The sequence below is a fragment of the Lepisma saccharinum genome, chromosome 6 (genome assembly GCF_977018435.1).
Source record: "Lepisma saccharinum chromosome 6, izLepSacc3.1, whole genome shotgun sequence".
NCBI lineage: Eukaryota > Metazoa > Arthropoda > Insecta > Zygentoma > Lepismatidae > Lepisma > Lepisma saccharinum.
Genome location: NC_139234.1, coordinates 81,463,670 through 81,476,342, shown reverse-complemented (window position 1 = coordinate 81,476,342; position 12,673 = coordinate 81,463,670). Strand labels below are relative to the sequence as shown.

Here is a 12,673-nt window from a genome sequence, read left to right as displayed (position 1 = left end):
GTGTCTTCAAAATCTAGTTGACAATAACTCTACGGAAGGTAGTGGAAATTAAGTCGAACTCCCGTCAAGATTACGCAAAATCCGTACGCGTCATGGAATCCTCATCGCTGGCATCGGGCTTCCCAATTAATTAACGGCAACTTGCATCCGAAATTATTTTTATGAACAAATTCCGAACATAACCCCCCCCCTCACATACACTTTGAGTAAAATAAACCGAAATATTTTTACCTCACTCCTCCGAGATAGAAGTCCTCGTAGTATACTTTTTTCGTTCCGTGTTCCTTTCGCAAAGGACTTTTCAGATTTTACTTCAGTCCATATATATTATGGATTAAATCGATTGTTAACATTTCTATACACCTACATTTTTAACAGTTTGGACTGGTCAGGTTTACCCTTGTTTCTAGCTACTCCTTGCCCTACTTTCCCACCCTGTTTGTTCTCATCTAGCCTCCAGTTCCAGAGAGTTCCATTGAATTCCAGTTCCAGAGAGTTCCAGTTTCCAGAGAGTTCCAGATTCCAAAGAGTTCCAGTTTCAGAGAGTTCCAGTTCCCCGAGAGTTCCAGTTAACAGCAGAGTCGCGAAATCAAGGACTTCCCTGGTTCCATTGTAACAGAAATCAGAAGATATCTGTTGTTGCCCACCCTAGTGCTCATTCCCCGTGCCTTAAGTCACATGAAGTGCTACAGTCAGCGCCAGTACGCCCCTACCCCCCACGTTGATGTTCCGTCATCGTTCTCGCGAACAAAAAAAATCAGGATACGTCATGTGTGTTCGTTTATTCGTGTGTTGAAGTCTCGACGCCCGCCCTTCAAGGCAATTATGGACCCTCCTCCTGAGGATTTACGAAGACCATAGAGACGAACAACTATACTCCTTTTCCGGAATGTCTGGAGTAGCGATGCGCAGAGGGGAAAGCTTGTAGGCGGGGCCAGACTATGCGGCGCTCTCCTGAATGCAAAATTCCCACAGAACTAGTGGACCGCGAATGACCAGTCGAGTCGCCTCCTCCCGCGCGATCCCTCTCCTCTGCGCGTTCATTGGACGAGGCACACACCGCAACGTGCGGGATAGACGCGTTCGCGTTCTCTTACTCCAGACATTCCGGAAAAGGAATATAGCTCGACATGGGACATTTCACGATGGACACTCCAACAGCGCCTCGTAATTTTCTGTCTGTTCCTATTGGACTCACAGTTTATTCGAGCTGGTCCTTCGTTCCCAGTCACACAAATTGACAGTGTGCCATATTCACTAAAGGAACAGTTTCCTTTACTTTCTGACTTTCTAAGAGAGACTTTTATATTTTGGGGGGATTTCATATATCATTAACTATTACGTTAACTATGTGTATAATATTAGGTCTTGCAATTTCTTTTGGGAGTTAACGCTCCATGTATATAATTGGTATCTTATTATTTTTTAGTATACTTTTCTTCATTCTGTACATAGTGCTGCCCCAGGTGTCTCTATACATTACACGATATTCCGGACAATGGGTAAGACTAACTTTCCCTTAACCGAGGATTCAAACCTCGTCGTCCGCTCCATAAGTGTTCTCCGTGAGAAGTATAGTCAACGTCCCCCCCCCCTCTCCCACGCCCAGGCGAGCACAACCTACTAGCAAGTGACGCATCTCGTACGGCGGATCGGTCCCCTCAGACATTGCGTGGCGGCCTTTCGCTCGGCGCGTGCAAGGCCCCTACGTCATCACTCAGCACGGAAGTCCGGGAAGTGTCAATTCAATTTTTTGCCCGCGGCAGGCATGCCGTATAACGCCACCGACCTTCAAAGATGAGGAATCAACAGGCACGGGAGTTTAACAGGAAATAGTAGAAAATGAAATAAAAGTCAGCATTAACTCGGAGAACGGTGCAGGATAGAACATGCACAGCCGGCTAACGTTCGGAAATTTGAATCTTGCTTAATAGATTGCGTGAAAATATATCGAGGTCAGATATAATACGATTGTCTTAGAGTACAGAGTCATAGTCTGATTATCGATTGATATGCAAAAAGAGTTACAGCGAGGAATGGTGCGTTATCAGAGTTCAATTTCAGGGACCGTGCCTGCACAGGAGATCCGGTGAAGACGATCTTCACGTCTAGAACCAGAGGTAACGAACATCCTTTTCTCTTACATCACGACCCTGCCAGTCCAGTTAACGGGAGTATTTTAAAGCGTAAATGTTGTACGAGTTACCTTCATTTCTCAGGGGTGTTACCCCATGCTATGAATGTACCTCTCACATAAGCGAGTAGCTTTAGGTTGGTTGGCATAGCCTAGATTAAGATCCCTAACAACCCTGTATGGGGTTTTTATACACAACATGTTTTGATCTTTAATTTGTGGTACTAAAACTATTTATTAGACAAACTAAATCTACATTTCGCCACATACCACATGTTATAGTAATTATGGTTGAGTCATAGTTTCTACTCTAAGCATCCAATACGGAAGCAAAAGGTGACCGTATGAAGATCCCGGGTGTCCACTACTAAGGATTTTTTAACTTCAGCAAATAATGCTGTACAAACTTCTAAATAATAATAACTTGTGGCTTTACATCCTGTAAGGGTCTTAGCCTATCTCCCGACTCCCAGTCTCCCTCCCACAATACTACCTAGATGTGCCGAGATCTTCAACCAGTAATGGGGTGAAGTGGGGTCAGCACGTCGAACCCTCAGCCGTTATAGGATATTTCCTAGACGGGTTACGCTACTCGCTTATAGCTCCCGAATTTCCTCATGATGGTGGGTTGCCACCGATTCTATACAACGTCTAAATATAGTCTTTATTATAACAATGTATGTGCTCTTATTCACAAAACTCTAGTGATAATAATGATATATTTAAATATCTTCTTGGGTTTCAATTATCAGAGCACTTATTCTAGTAAAAATAAAAATTGTGCACAGAATAATTTGAAAACAAAAAATTAACAAACCTGAACTGCCCTGTCGTTATACTTTTGGAATTCCTTTTGTGGCACGTCAGAAATCAATCTCTTAAGATCTTGTTGAACCTTCTTTTTTACTTCCTGAAACTTCCAATTCCCAAACCCACCGCAAAGAAGACGTAGGCGACTAGTTCCGTCCTTTAAGGTTTTTATACGATAGGTTGTTACGTACTCATACACCACGTCATTTCTCATGGATTCCATTTCCTAAAATAAACAGGAATTCTTTATTATAATTTTCATGTACATGAATCAGGATAAATGCAGGACATGGGTGTTCATTCGGTGAGGGAGGGGTACCAGGGGTGCTTGGGCGCCTCCTAATGTGTCCTCGAGAAATAAAAAATGTAGAAAATACCATAAAATAATGAAAACAATATACTTGTTGAAAAAAGTAAGGGAATTTGCTTTTATTTGAGATTCCTTGCTCTCTCCATCTCTTTCCAAAATAATGTGATATTGTTTACTATTAAAATAAGTTATCACGTAGTAAAGAATATTTTTTCACTTATAAATCGCACAGAGCTAATCCACAAATCAAACCTGCACTTATCCTTTATTAGAGCACAGACTCGATTGTTAATGCAACCTTCTTCAACTCACAAGGTGTATACGTTTACTAACATTTACAACTAATAAGATTACAAGAGCAATCGAAACAGTAACCACAATAGAAATAAATGCAAAATTATTTGTAAAGCATCTCCGTGTAATTTGTAAAATGATAATGATAGTTGTTTGATAAACGCAAGTGTTAATTGTGAAAAGTTTCTTTGTCGAGTGAGGTAGACAACGATTTGATTTGACGATTTATCTCACCGTGAGCCAATGAAAATTCAAGTGGATAATAAATAACAATCTGAACATTTGACATTTTTAAATACATTTTAGCCACTTGTAGTGGTTACGATTGTCGATAATATTTGTAATGGACCGTATTAATAATGATATATTTAATATAAGTTTACATTGAACTGCATTTTTGTTCCTGCATACTCGAATTCCCAACATTGCTTTCTTCTTTAAAGCTGTTATTTTTATGTTTGATCTCTTATGAGTATTCTTTTAAAGCAATAATAGTCATTTCCCATAATTTTTACTTATATTATTTCTTTAAATAACTACGCTCCGAAAAAAATTACTCCAGCATTTCTCAGCGTTCACTATAAGGCAAAAACGAAACCTCTAATGTTGCAAGGCTAGCGTTTGGTTCAAAACACAATCTGTCATGTTAATATGTCATTGTTTAGAGCTTGCTTCTCATCTGCTCTTCAAGCTTACAGTTTACTGTGTAGTCTATGAAGAGAAAAGTTTTACAATCTGTACAGATTTAAATAATTGAAGAAGGACCTTTCAAGAAAAAAAATCTATAATTTTAATTCAATGGAAGCATCACATTGTAAATTGTTCGCGACAACCATTCATAATGCGCAGCTCTTCGTGGATGTATCCGATTAAAATCGTGTGCAATGGCATACAAACTTCTCTCCCTAGATGTCCTTTTGATCTCGATGCATTACCGATGCGCTAAACAAATTTTAAGGCATTTTTCTAACACCTCGAAAAGGAGCAAATTGGTACAAGAATTCAGTCATAACTTTTTACTGGTTAAAGATACGTCAAAAACACCTTCACCATTGCATTTCTCGTGAAATTCTAGCCTGATTTGATATATCATATCACCCCCTTCCCATTTAAAATTCTGAAGTTGAATTCAAGATGGCGGACATCAAGATGGCCGCCGACCACGCGGGTGGCGTCAATGTGGTTCCCCCTTGGCCTGGCAACGATTGGTCATCACCATTTCCACATTGCGCGCTGCAGTGGCATTGTACCGAGGGTGTTAAGTGACTTTTTCAGCCACCCTGTATATTCAATTTTGTACTGCTAAATAGCTGCCTCAACTAATTACCCGGATGCGTTGATTGGTCGGTTCACAACCTCACTACGAGGGATGATATCGAGACGAGACGAGTCATGGCAGCTAGGCTTGGTTTCTTTTAGAATTGTAAATGCCTGTCATGTTGTTTGTCTCGTGTTCATTTGTAATTGTCTCATTGTCGGTCTCGTCTTGCCGTCTCATTATGAGATTTTGTACACAAATTGCCAATTAATGCCTTCAAAACATATATTAAAATAATAATAATAATAAAAGGTTTTTTTTTTAGGTTTTCAAGAAACTATCTTTTTAGTCTTTGAAATATTACAAAATCCAAATAGCACAGTCATGTTACATTTCAAATTCAAACTAACGAAAATCAGAAGAGAATGACACCGATTTGAGCTCTCTAGGTTAAATAGTTTTTGATGTGCAGCTGTTTAAAAATTTCAAATTTTGGGATTTTTGCTTTTATCAAAGTCAATAACTCAAAAACTAACTCAAATCTCTGTTGTTTCTGACTATTTCATTGTGTTTAATACAAGTCTTAAAATGGGTGAGTTCTGGTGTACTGTTGAGTGGGATTTTCCGTAATAAAAAGGCTGCCTGAACCGTAAAATGTCCATCTCAGCATTAAAATTTAATGTTTGCAAGGTGTAGCATTGAATTCACTGAGTACTTGTATGTATGATACCTGATCCTGATTATGCCAGCCCCCGTGGCGAAGTTGTCAGCACATCGCGCTAAAACGCCAGGGAAAGAAGGATAACTGAATCTGTTGCTGGTGTCACCCACGAAATGTTGGACAATACATGGTGAGAAATCAAATATCGATTAGATGTTCTGCGAGCAACAAACGGTGCACATGTGGAAGTGTTTTGACATTGTCAAAAAACGTAATGAGTTTCTCTTTCGTTTGCAGCAAACCATAGGTAATATTTTTTTAAAAATATTTTTTGTAATGAGGGAAAGACTTTATGGCCATCCTGTATAATAGGAAGAATAATGGTCCAAGAATGGAGCCCTGTGGTACACCAGGACAGACTATGTACGTGCATGACTTAGCTTCATTATATGTCACAAATTGCATTCGATTGTGTAGATAAGAGGATATTAAATTAAGCAAGTTATGAGAGAGACCAAACTTAGCCAATTTACTCAGCAATACACGTGATCAAGAGTATCGAAGGATTTGGCAAAGTCCATATGTATTGCGTCAACAGACGCAAGGTAATCTGCTATAGTCTGTGTGAAATTGACCAGATTAGTTGAAGTTGATTTCTCAAGACAAAATCCATGTTGATCTATTGATACATAAAGTATAATATGGTTGTATATCCTGATATGTGAAATACAAGGTAGAATCAAAAAGTAAGGTAACAAGTGCCCTGAAAATGTACAACGATATGCTAGTAACTGTTTTTTTTTTGTGTGTGTTGTAGGTATTGATGGATAGTATCTCTGGTGACCGCTAGAGAGCAGCACGGTGACACAGTTGCAGAGAATCGCAGTTCGAAGATGGCAGGGTTACTGGAAACATGGTCAAATGTGGAAGTGCGAAGTGTGATCAGGTTTTTGCATGCGAAGGGGAAGAAACCAGCAGAGATCCATCGGGAACTTGTGGAGGTGTATGGAAACAACATGTTATCCAGGAAACAAGTGTGGTGTTGGTGTAAGGAGTTTGAAAATGGTAGGACTGACATTAATGATGATCAGCGAAGTGGCAGACCGTCAACTTCAGCTACCGACCAGAACATTTGTCAGGTGGAGGGAATGATTAGGGAGGATAGGCGAATCACACTGTCACACATTGCAGATACACTGAACATTTCGTATGGTTCTGTGCACAGTATTGTGCACAACATGCTTGGCTACAGCAAAGTGTGTGCACATTGGGTACCAAGAAATCTCACTGATTATGAAAAACGCAGACGAATGGGCATGAGTCTGAACCACCTGATCCGATATCAACAAGAAGGGTCGTAATTTCTGTATCGCATCATTACGGGTGATGAGACACCTGTGCCATTGTGGACACCGGAATCCAAACGTTCCTCCATGATGTGGAAACATCCATCACCGCCCCCATCCAAAAAGTTTAAAACAGTAACATGTGCAAGGAAAACAATGTCCACGATCTTTTGGGACCACCTTGGTGTGATTCACCTGGAATTCCTTCCACGTGGTACCACTGTCAATGCTGTGACCTACTGCCAGACATTGGACAGATTGAGAGAGGCCATACGTCGGAAACGACCTGGAGCACTCAGGGAGGGTGTATTGTTGTTACACGACAACGCTCGACCTCACACAGCGCAGCTCACCCGTGACCATGTCACACGTTTCCACTGGGAGGTTTAGGAACACCCCACATACAGCCCTGATCTTGCACCCAGCGATTTCCATCTGTTCGGACCAATGAAGAAGCATCTTCGAGGACGACGCTTTAACACAGTCCAAGAGGCACAGGATGCAGTGAAAACCTGGTTGGACAGCCTTAACACTGATTTCTTTACTCGTGGCATTGATGCATTGGTCACCTGCTGGAACACGTGCTTAGACAAATATGGTGACTATGTGGAATGTTAGTGTGCAGTGTCATGTATACCCTGTCACAATTTACACAACCACGACATAAAGGTTTCTGTGGAAAAAAACCTGTTACCTTACTTGTTGATTCTACCTTGTATATTCAAATAGTAGTTTTGAAGTAGCTGAGATTAATAAAATAGGTCGATAATTTAAATTTCCTTTTTTTAGAAACAGGACAAATTTTACTGATTTTCCAAAGATCAGGATAAATTTGCGTTTTTAGAATAATATTGTAAATATACCAAAAAGGGGTACATAATAATTCGGCACAACCTTTGAATATGTATGTTGGTAATTAGTCGAGACAATTTGCATCAAACTCATCCTCAAGTTTCGAACCAATATTGCAGGACAGTGTAACCACTAGTAGTATGCTTTTAAAAATATTTCCAAAACATTTGTAGTAAAGTCCACTTTATACCCATAAATGCTACTTGGGGCTGGACCTACAGTTTAAAGAGGGGTTTGAACCATTATGCGCCTTCACAGAGGAAATGCCTGTTTTGTTTTCGAGTGTACTTCGTTATACATCGTACTGTAACTTTTTTAGTTCACAATGTTTGCTACACTGTCCTGCTATGTTGCCACATCATGCATATTATTTTGGTTAGACTAAATTTTCAAGGTTTAGTAGTTTTTATCCAGCACTGCTGTACTTGATTACTATTCATTTCTTTTCTGCGTCGATAGGTTAATCCTGAAAAAAAGGATGAATTATGAATTGATGAAATAGAAGAAAGACAATTACCACGAATCATCCAGGCATGACCAAGGATTTGAACATATGACCCTTGGCTTCATAATGGGTTTTGCTAAATATATTAATTTCCAACTATTCACGAATAAAAAATATATTTTCTGGATATTTGTTTCAATATCTTTATTAAATCTATTTGAAATAAATTAAACCCTATTTCGTGTATCCTAAAAAGAAACTCATTTGCCTACCTCGAACAAGAAGAATTGATTGATTCATTGATTGATTAAGTTCATGTTTTATGTCCACTTTATGCACAGTAAGGCTAATCGGGACTCGACCTGCAGTTTAAAGTGGAATCCGAATCACTATGTACAGTTCTGTCACAAAAATTTGTAGCATGGAATTTTTCTAAGTCACACGTCTTACCAAATTATGTTGGTAGCTCTGCAACAAGGAAGTGTTGTGAAATATACGATCCTTCAATCAGAGTGAAGTTCACTTCGGAGGAGCAGGAGGCTTGACTCACGGTCTTTGTTCAGACGAATTGTCATTCTTATTAAGCTTGTTGCCATGCAGTGTGCGCATGCGCAGTGTGAGTCCGAGTAGAGTCGTGAGGCGACGTACGTGTGTTGTACGCCTCGTCATATTCGTGTACATTTGTGTGGAAACCTTCATTATATTTCGTGTTATTTACGTGCTTCATGTTATTAAAGTATAAGTTAATCTATATATATGTTTAATTTGTACCAGAGTGAAACTGACATACGCGAAACCACACACCCAGGAACTAGGAAACTATTCATGGTCCTCCTGTGCCCGGATAAATGGTTGATTCGATTCGTTACGGCCCGGTCATCCATTGTTTTCCCGCTGAGAAAGTGCGCCTTATTAACGGCTTTGTGTTTAAGCTTCGAGAGACAGTGGTTTTGTGCTTACCAGTAATTCTGTGCATCGTATCCTTGCCGGGTGTGACTGTGATCTTCGTGTATGTACTTTACGTGTTTTGAGACTTAAATATGCAGCAAATACTTTCAAACAAACGTCTTCTCAAACGTGACGTCACACATTTGGAGAAGAAATTGGCGGCAGATGATCTCACCGAAGGTAATGTTTTAGTGTACATAGACAAAGCATTACAACTGACAGAAGACACTCAAAAACTGATCAGTGAAATCTCAGAAAAGTGCACCGACGAACAGTTTGAGCAATATGATGAGGAAATTGGTTCAGTGCAGGACAGGCTCGACGAAGCATTGGCCAAGTTATACATCGCGAAAAAAAAAAACTACCGTGACCGTGACAAAGACAGTGAGTGATGTGCGTCTACCGAGATTGGATTTGCCTACTTTTACAGGAAATCTGCAGCAGTGGCTTTCTTTTAGAGACTTGTTCGTGGCGTCCGTACACAACAACGCGTCACTTTCGCCCGCGCAAAAACTGCAGTATTTGAAATCGAGCGTCCGTGGTGAACCCGCGTTATTGTTACAGTCTATAGCGATAACCGATTCGAATTACAAAGAAGCATGGGGCATTCTGACTAACAGATATGAACAGAAACAGATATGAACAGAAACACGCGCTAGTGAACGACACAATTAAGCGGCTTGTGTCCCAACCCTCATTACAAACTGAGTCTGGTCGGCTTACGCAAGCTTGTTGACGTGACGACAGAATGTGTTTGAGTTTTACGTGTGTTGGACATTCCAGTGCAGCATTGGGACGCTATCCTAGTGTTTCATACCGTGGAGAAATTGGACAGTACTTCGAGGCAACAATGGGAGCTGAACGTGTCGTCCGAGCAACTTCCTACTTTCGAACAGCTGAGCGGCTTCCTGGACAACAGAGCGAGAGCGCTCGCAGCATCTGCATCTTCCAAGGACCCGACACCAGGATCCCAAAGGAAACCCCCCACCCCCCACAGTGAACCCAGTGCTAGAAGAAGTGCTAATTCATTTCACGTGTCGTCCTCTTGCCCTATGTGTCGAGAATCGCATTTTTTGAGTAAATGTGAAGAATATAGGAGCCTATCTGTGCCAGAGAGGGAAGTGTTTGTGAAATCGAAAGGCTTGTGTTTCAACTGCCTTGATAATTCCCATTTTGTGGATAGGTGTAAATCAGGCTCGTGTAGGTCTTGTGGTAAGTCTCACCACACGTCTATCCATCGTGAAACTTCGCAAAGAGCTAAGGTAAGTGGAAACGTGGCAACACCGCAAGTGGTGTCGCACATAACAAACAGCTGATACGCAGTGTGACGCAACGCGTGTCTTGTTACCGACTGCTGTTGTGAGAGTAAAGGATAAACAAAATCAGCTTCACTCCCTGCGAGCACTTTTGGATAGTGCTAGTGAAAAGTCATTTTTGAGCGAGAACGCAGCCCAATTATTAGGCTTGAAACGTAAAAAAGTGTTCATGTCGGTTACTGGAATTTCGGGTGTAAATGCCGGCAATTCACACTCTACTGTTGATTTGAACATACTCTCTAAAAACGGGGACAGATCCTATCATTGTTCGCCCTTAGTTGTTAAGAAAATATCCAACACAGTGCCACAAGCGTGTGTACCAAACACTCTGAGTTTTAAACATTTACGAAACCTTGAACTTGCCGATCCTTCATATCACAAACCTGACACAATTCAGTTGCTTATCGGGGCTGATCTTTTCCCATTGTTACTAATGAGTGGAAGAAGAGAGGGGAGAATAAATGAACCCGTGGCTATTCAAACCTGCTTGGGATGGGTTGTTTGTGGCAAAACTTCTCAACAAAGACCTCAACAATCTCTGTCTTCTTATCACATTGTTGTACAAGAAAATGATCTGAACGAAACTGAATAAGTTTTTTGAATCGGAGGAGATTCCTAACTTACGAGTGCCGAGTCAAGAAGAGCAATTGTGCGAGGAACATTTCGTATGAACACATTATCGCGAGGATGATGGTCGGTATGTCGTACGCTTACCATTTAAGGTCAACCGCGACGAGTTAGGTTATTCAAAGGATAAGGCGATGAAATGTTTGCTTAGTCAAGAGCGTAGGCTTCGAGTTGATAGCCAGAGACTAGAACAATACAAGTTATTCATGCAAGAGTACATTGCGTTGAATCATATGACACCAGTGGCGGACTGTGAACCTTCCAAGCCCCCGCTAGTTCTTATTTCATTCCGCATCATTCTATAACAAAGGAGACAAGCACAAGTACGAAACTGAGAGTAGTTTTTAATGGATCGAGTAAAACTAGCACAGGCGTGTCCTTGAATGACGTGTTAATGAATGGAGGTAAACAACAGCCAGAGTTACTATCCATTTTGTTACGTTTTCGTGGCCATCTTATTGCATTGACGAGTGATGTTCATATGATGTATCGCCAGATAAAGGTGGATCTTCAGGACAGAGACTACCAATTAATTTTGTGGAGAGAAGCCTTGTGTGGCACCCGGATACTGATCATTTGAGTTTTATCATTAACCCACCTAGTGAACACCCTGTATTAACCAAAAGATTGTTGTTGTCTGAGGTAGCTCGCATATTTGATCCACTCGGATTACTAGCCCCAGTCACTATGTTAGCTAAAATATTAATTCAATCACTGTGGAAGGAACAGTTAAATTGGGATGAACCTATTCCTAGTGACATAAGAGAAATATGGGAAAGACATTGTGCTGAATTACATGTGTTACAGAGCATACAGTTACCGCGATGCTTAAAATGTAGAGAACCAACTTTGTGTCAACTGATTGGTTTTTGTGATGCCAGTGAGAAAGGTACATGTGCTATTGTGTATCTACGAACAGTATATGATGACAACGCTGTTACAGTCAGATTGTTAGTTTCGAAAACAAAGCTTGCACCCATAAAACCTGTAACATTGCCACGTTTAGAGTTATGTGCTGCTGTGTTGTTAGCCAAATTGATTAGTGTTGTGCAGTCATCATTGTCATTGCATATAGACGATATTTTCCTTTGGTCTGATTCCCAGATCACCCTATGTTGGATTAAATCAGATCCATCCAGATGGAGTACATTTGTTTCGAACAGAGTTTCACTCATTCATGAACTGACGAATCCTCAACAGTGGTTTCATGTGAGTTCGAAAGAAAACCCTGCAGACATTGATTCTCCTGGTGCTTTCCCAACACAGTTGTGTGAAGCTCATTTATGGTGGAATGGTCCATCATTTCTTTACTCGCCTGAGTTGCCTATGCATGAATCATCTACAGTGGAAAGTGAAGAAATAAAAAAGGAGGAAAGAAAAACAAGGATTCGTGTGCTGTTGACTACAACCTTTGACACTAAGGAGTTATTGCAGAGATTCTCATCATTCTTGAGATTAATACGTGTTACTGCTTGGATGTTTAGATTCATAAGCAACTGTAGAGCGCCTTCCATGCAGCGAAAAAAGCAGACGTTGACAACCGAAGAGTTATCAGGTGCGACTGAGTTTTGGGTCAAGGTCACCCAACATGAAGCATATGAGAGCGAGGTTAACTGTTTACAAACAGAACAGGAGCTCCCCTCATCCAGTAAACTTCTTTCGTTAAGTCCAT

General features: G+C 40.7%; 1 protein-coding gene across 1 annotated transcript in view; it reads right to left on the bottom strand.

Moving 5' to 3' along the window:
- Nucleotides 1–12,673, bottom strand: part of LOC145988917 (atlastin-3-like) — a 284,911-nt gene that overhangs the window by 40,272 nt on the left and 231,966 nt on the right. The window contains exon 11 of the mRNA XM_083124215.1: nt 2,952–3,170. Coding sequence (XP_082980341.1) covers nt 2,952–3,170 — 219 coding nt within the window. The remainder of the gene's footprint in view (nt 1–2,951; nt 3,171–12,673) is intronic.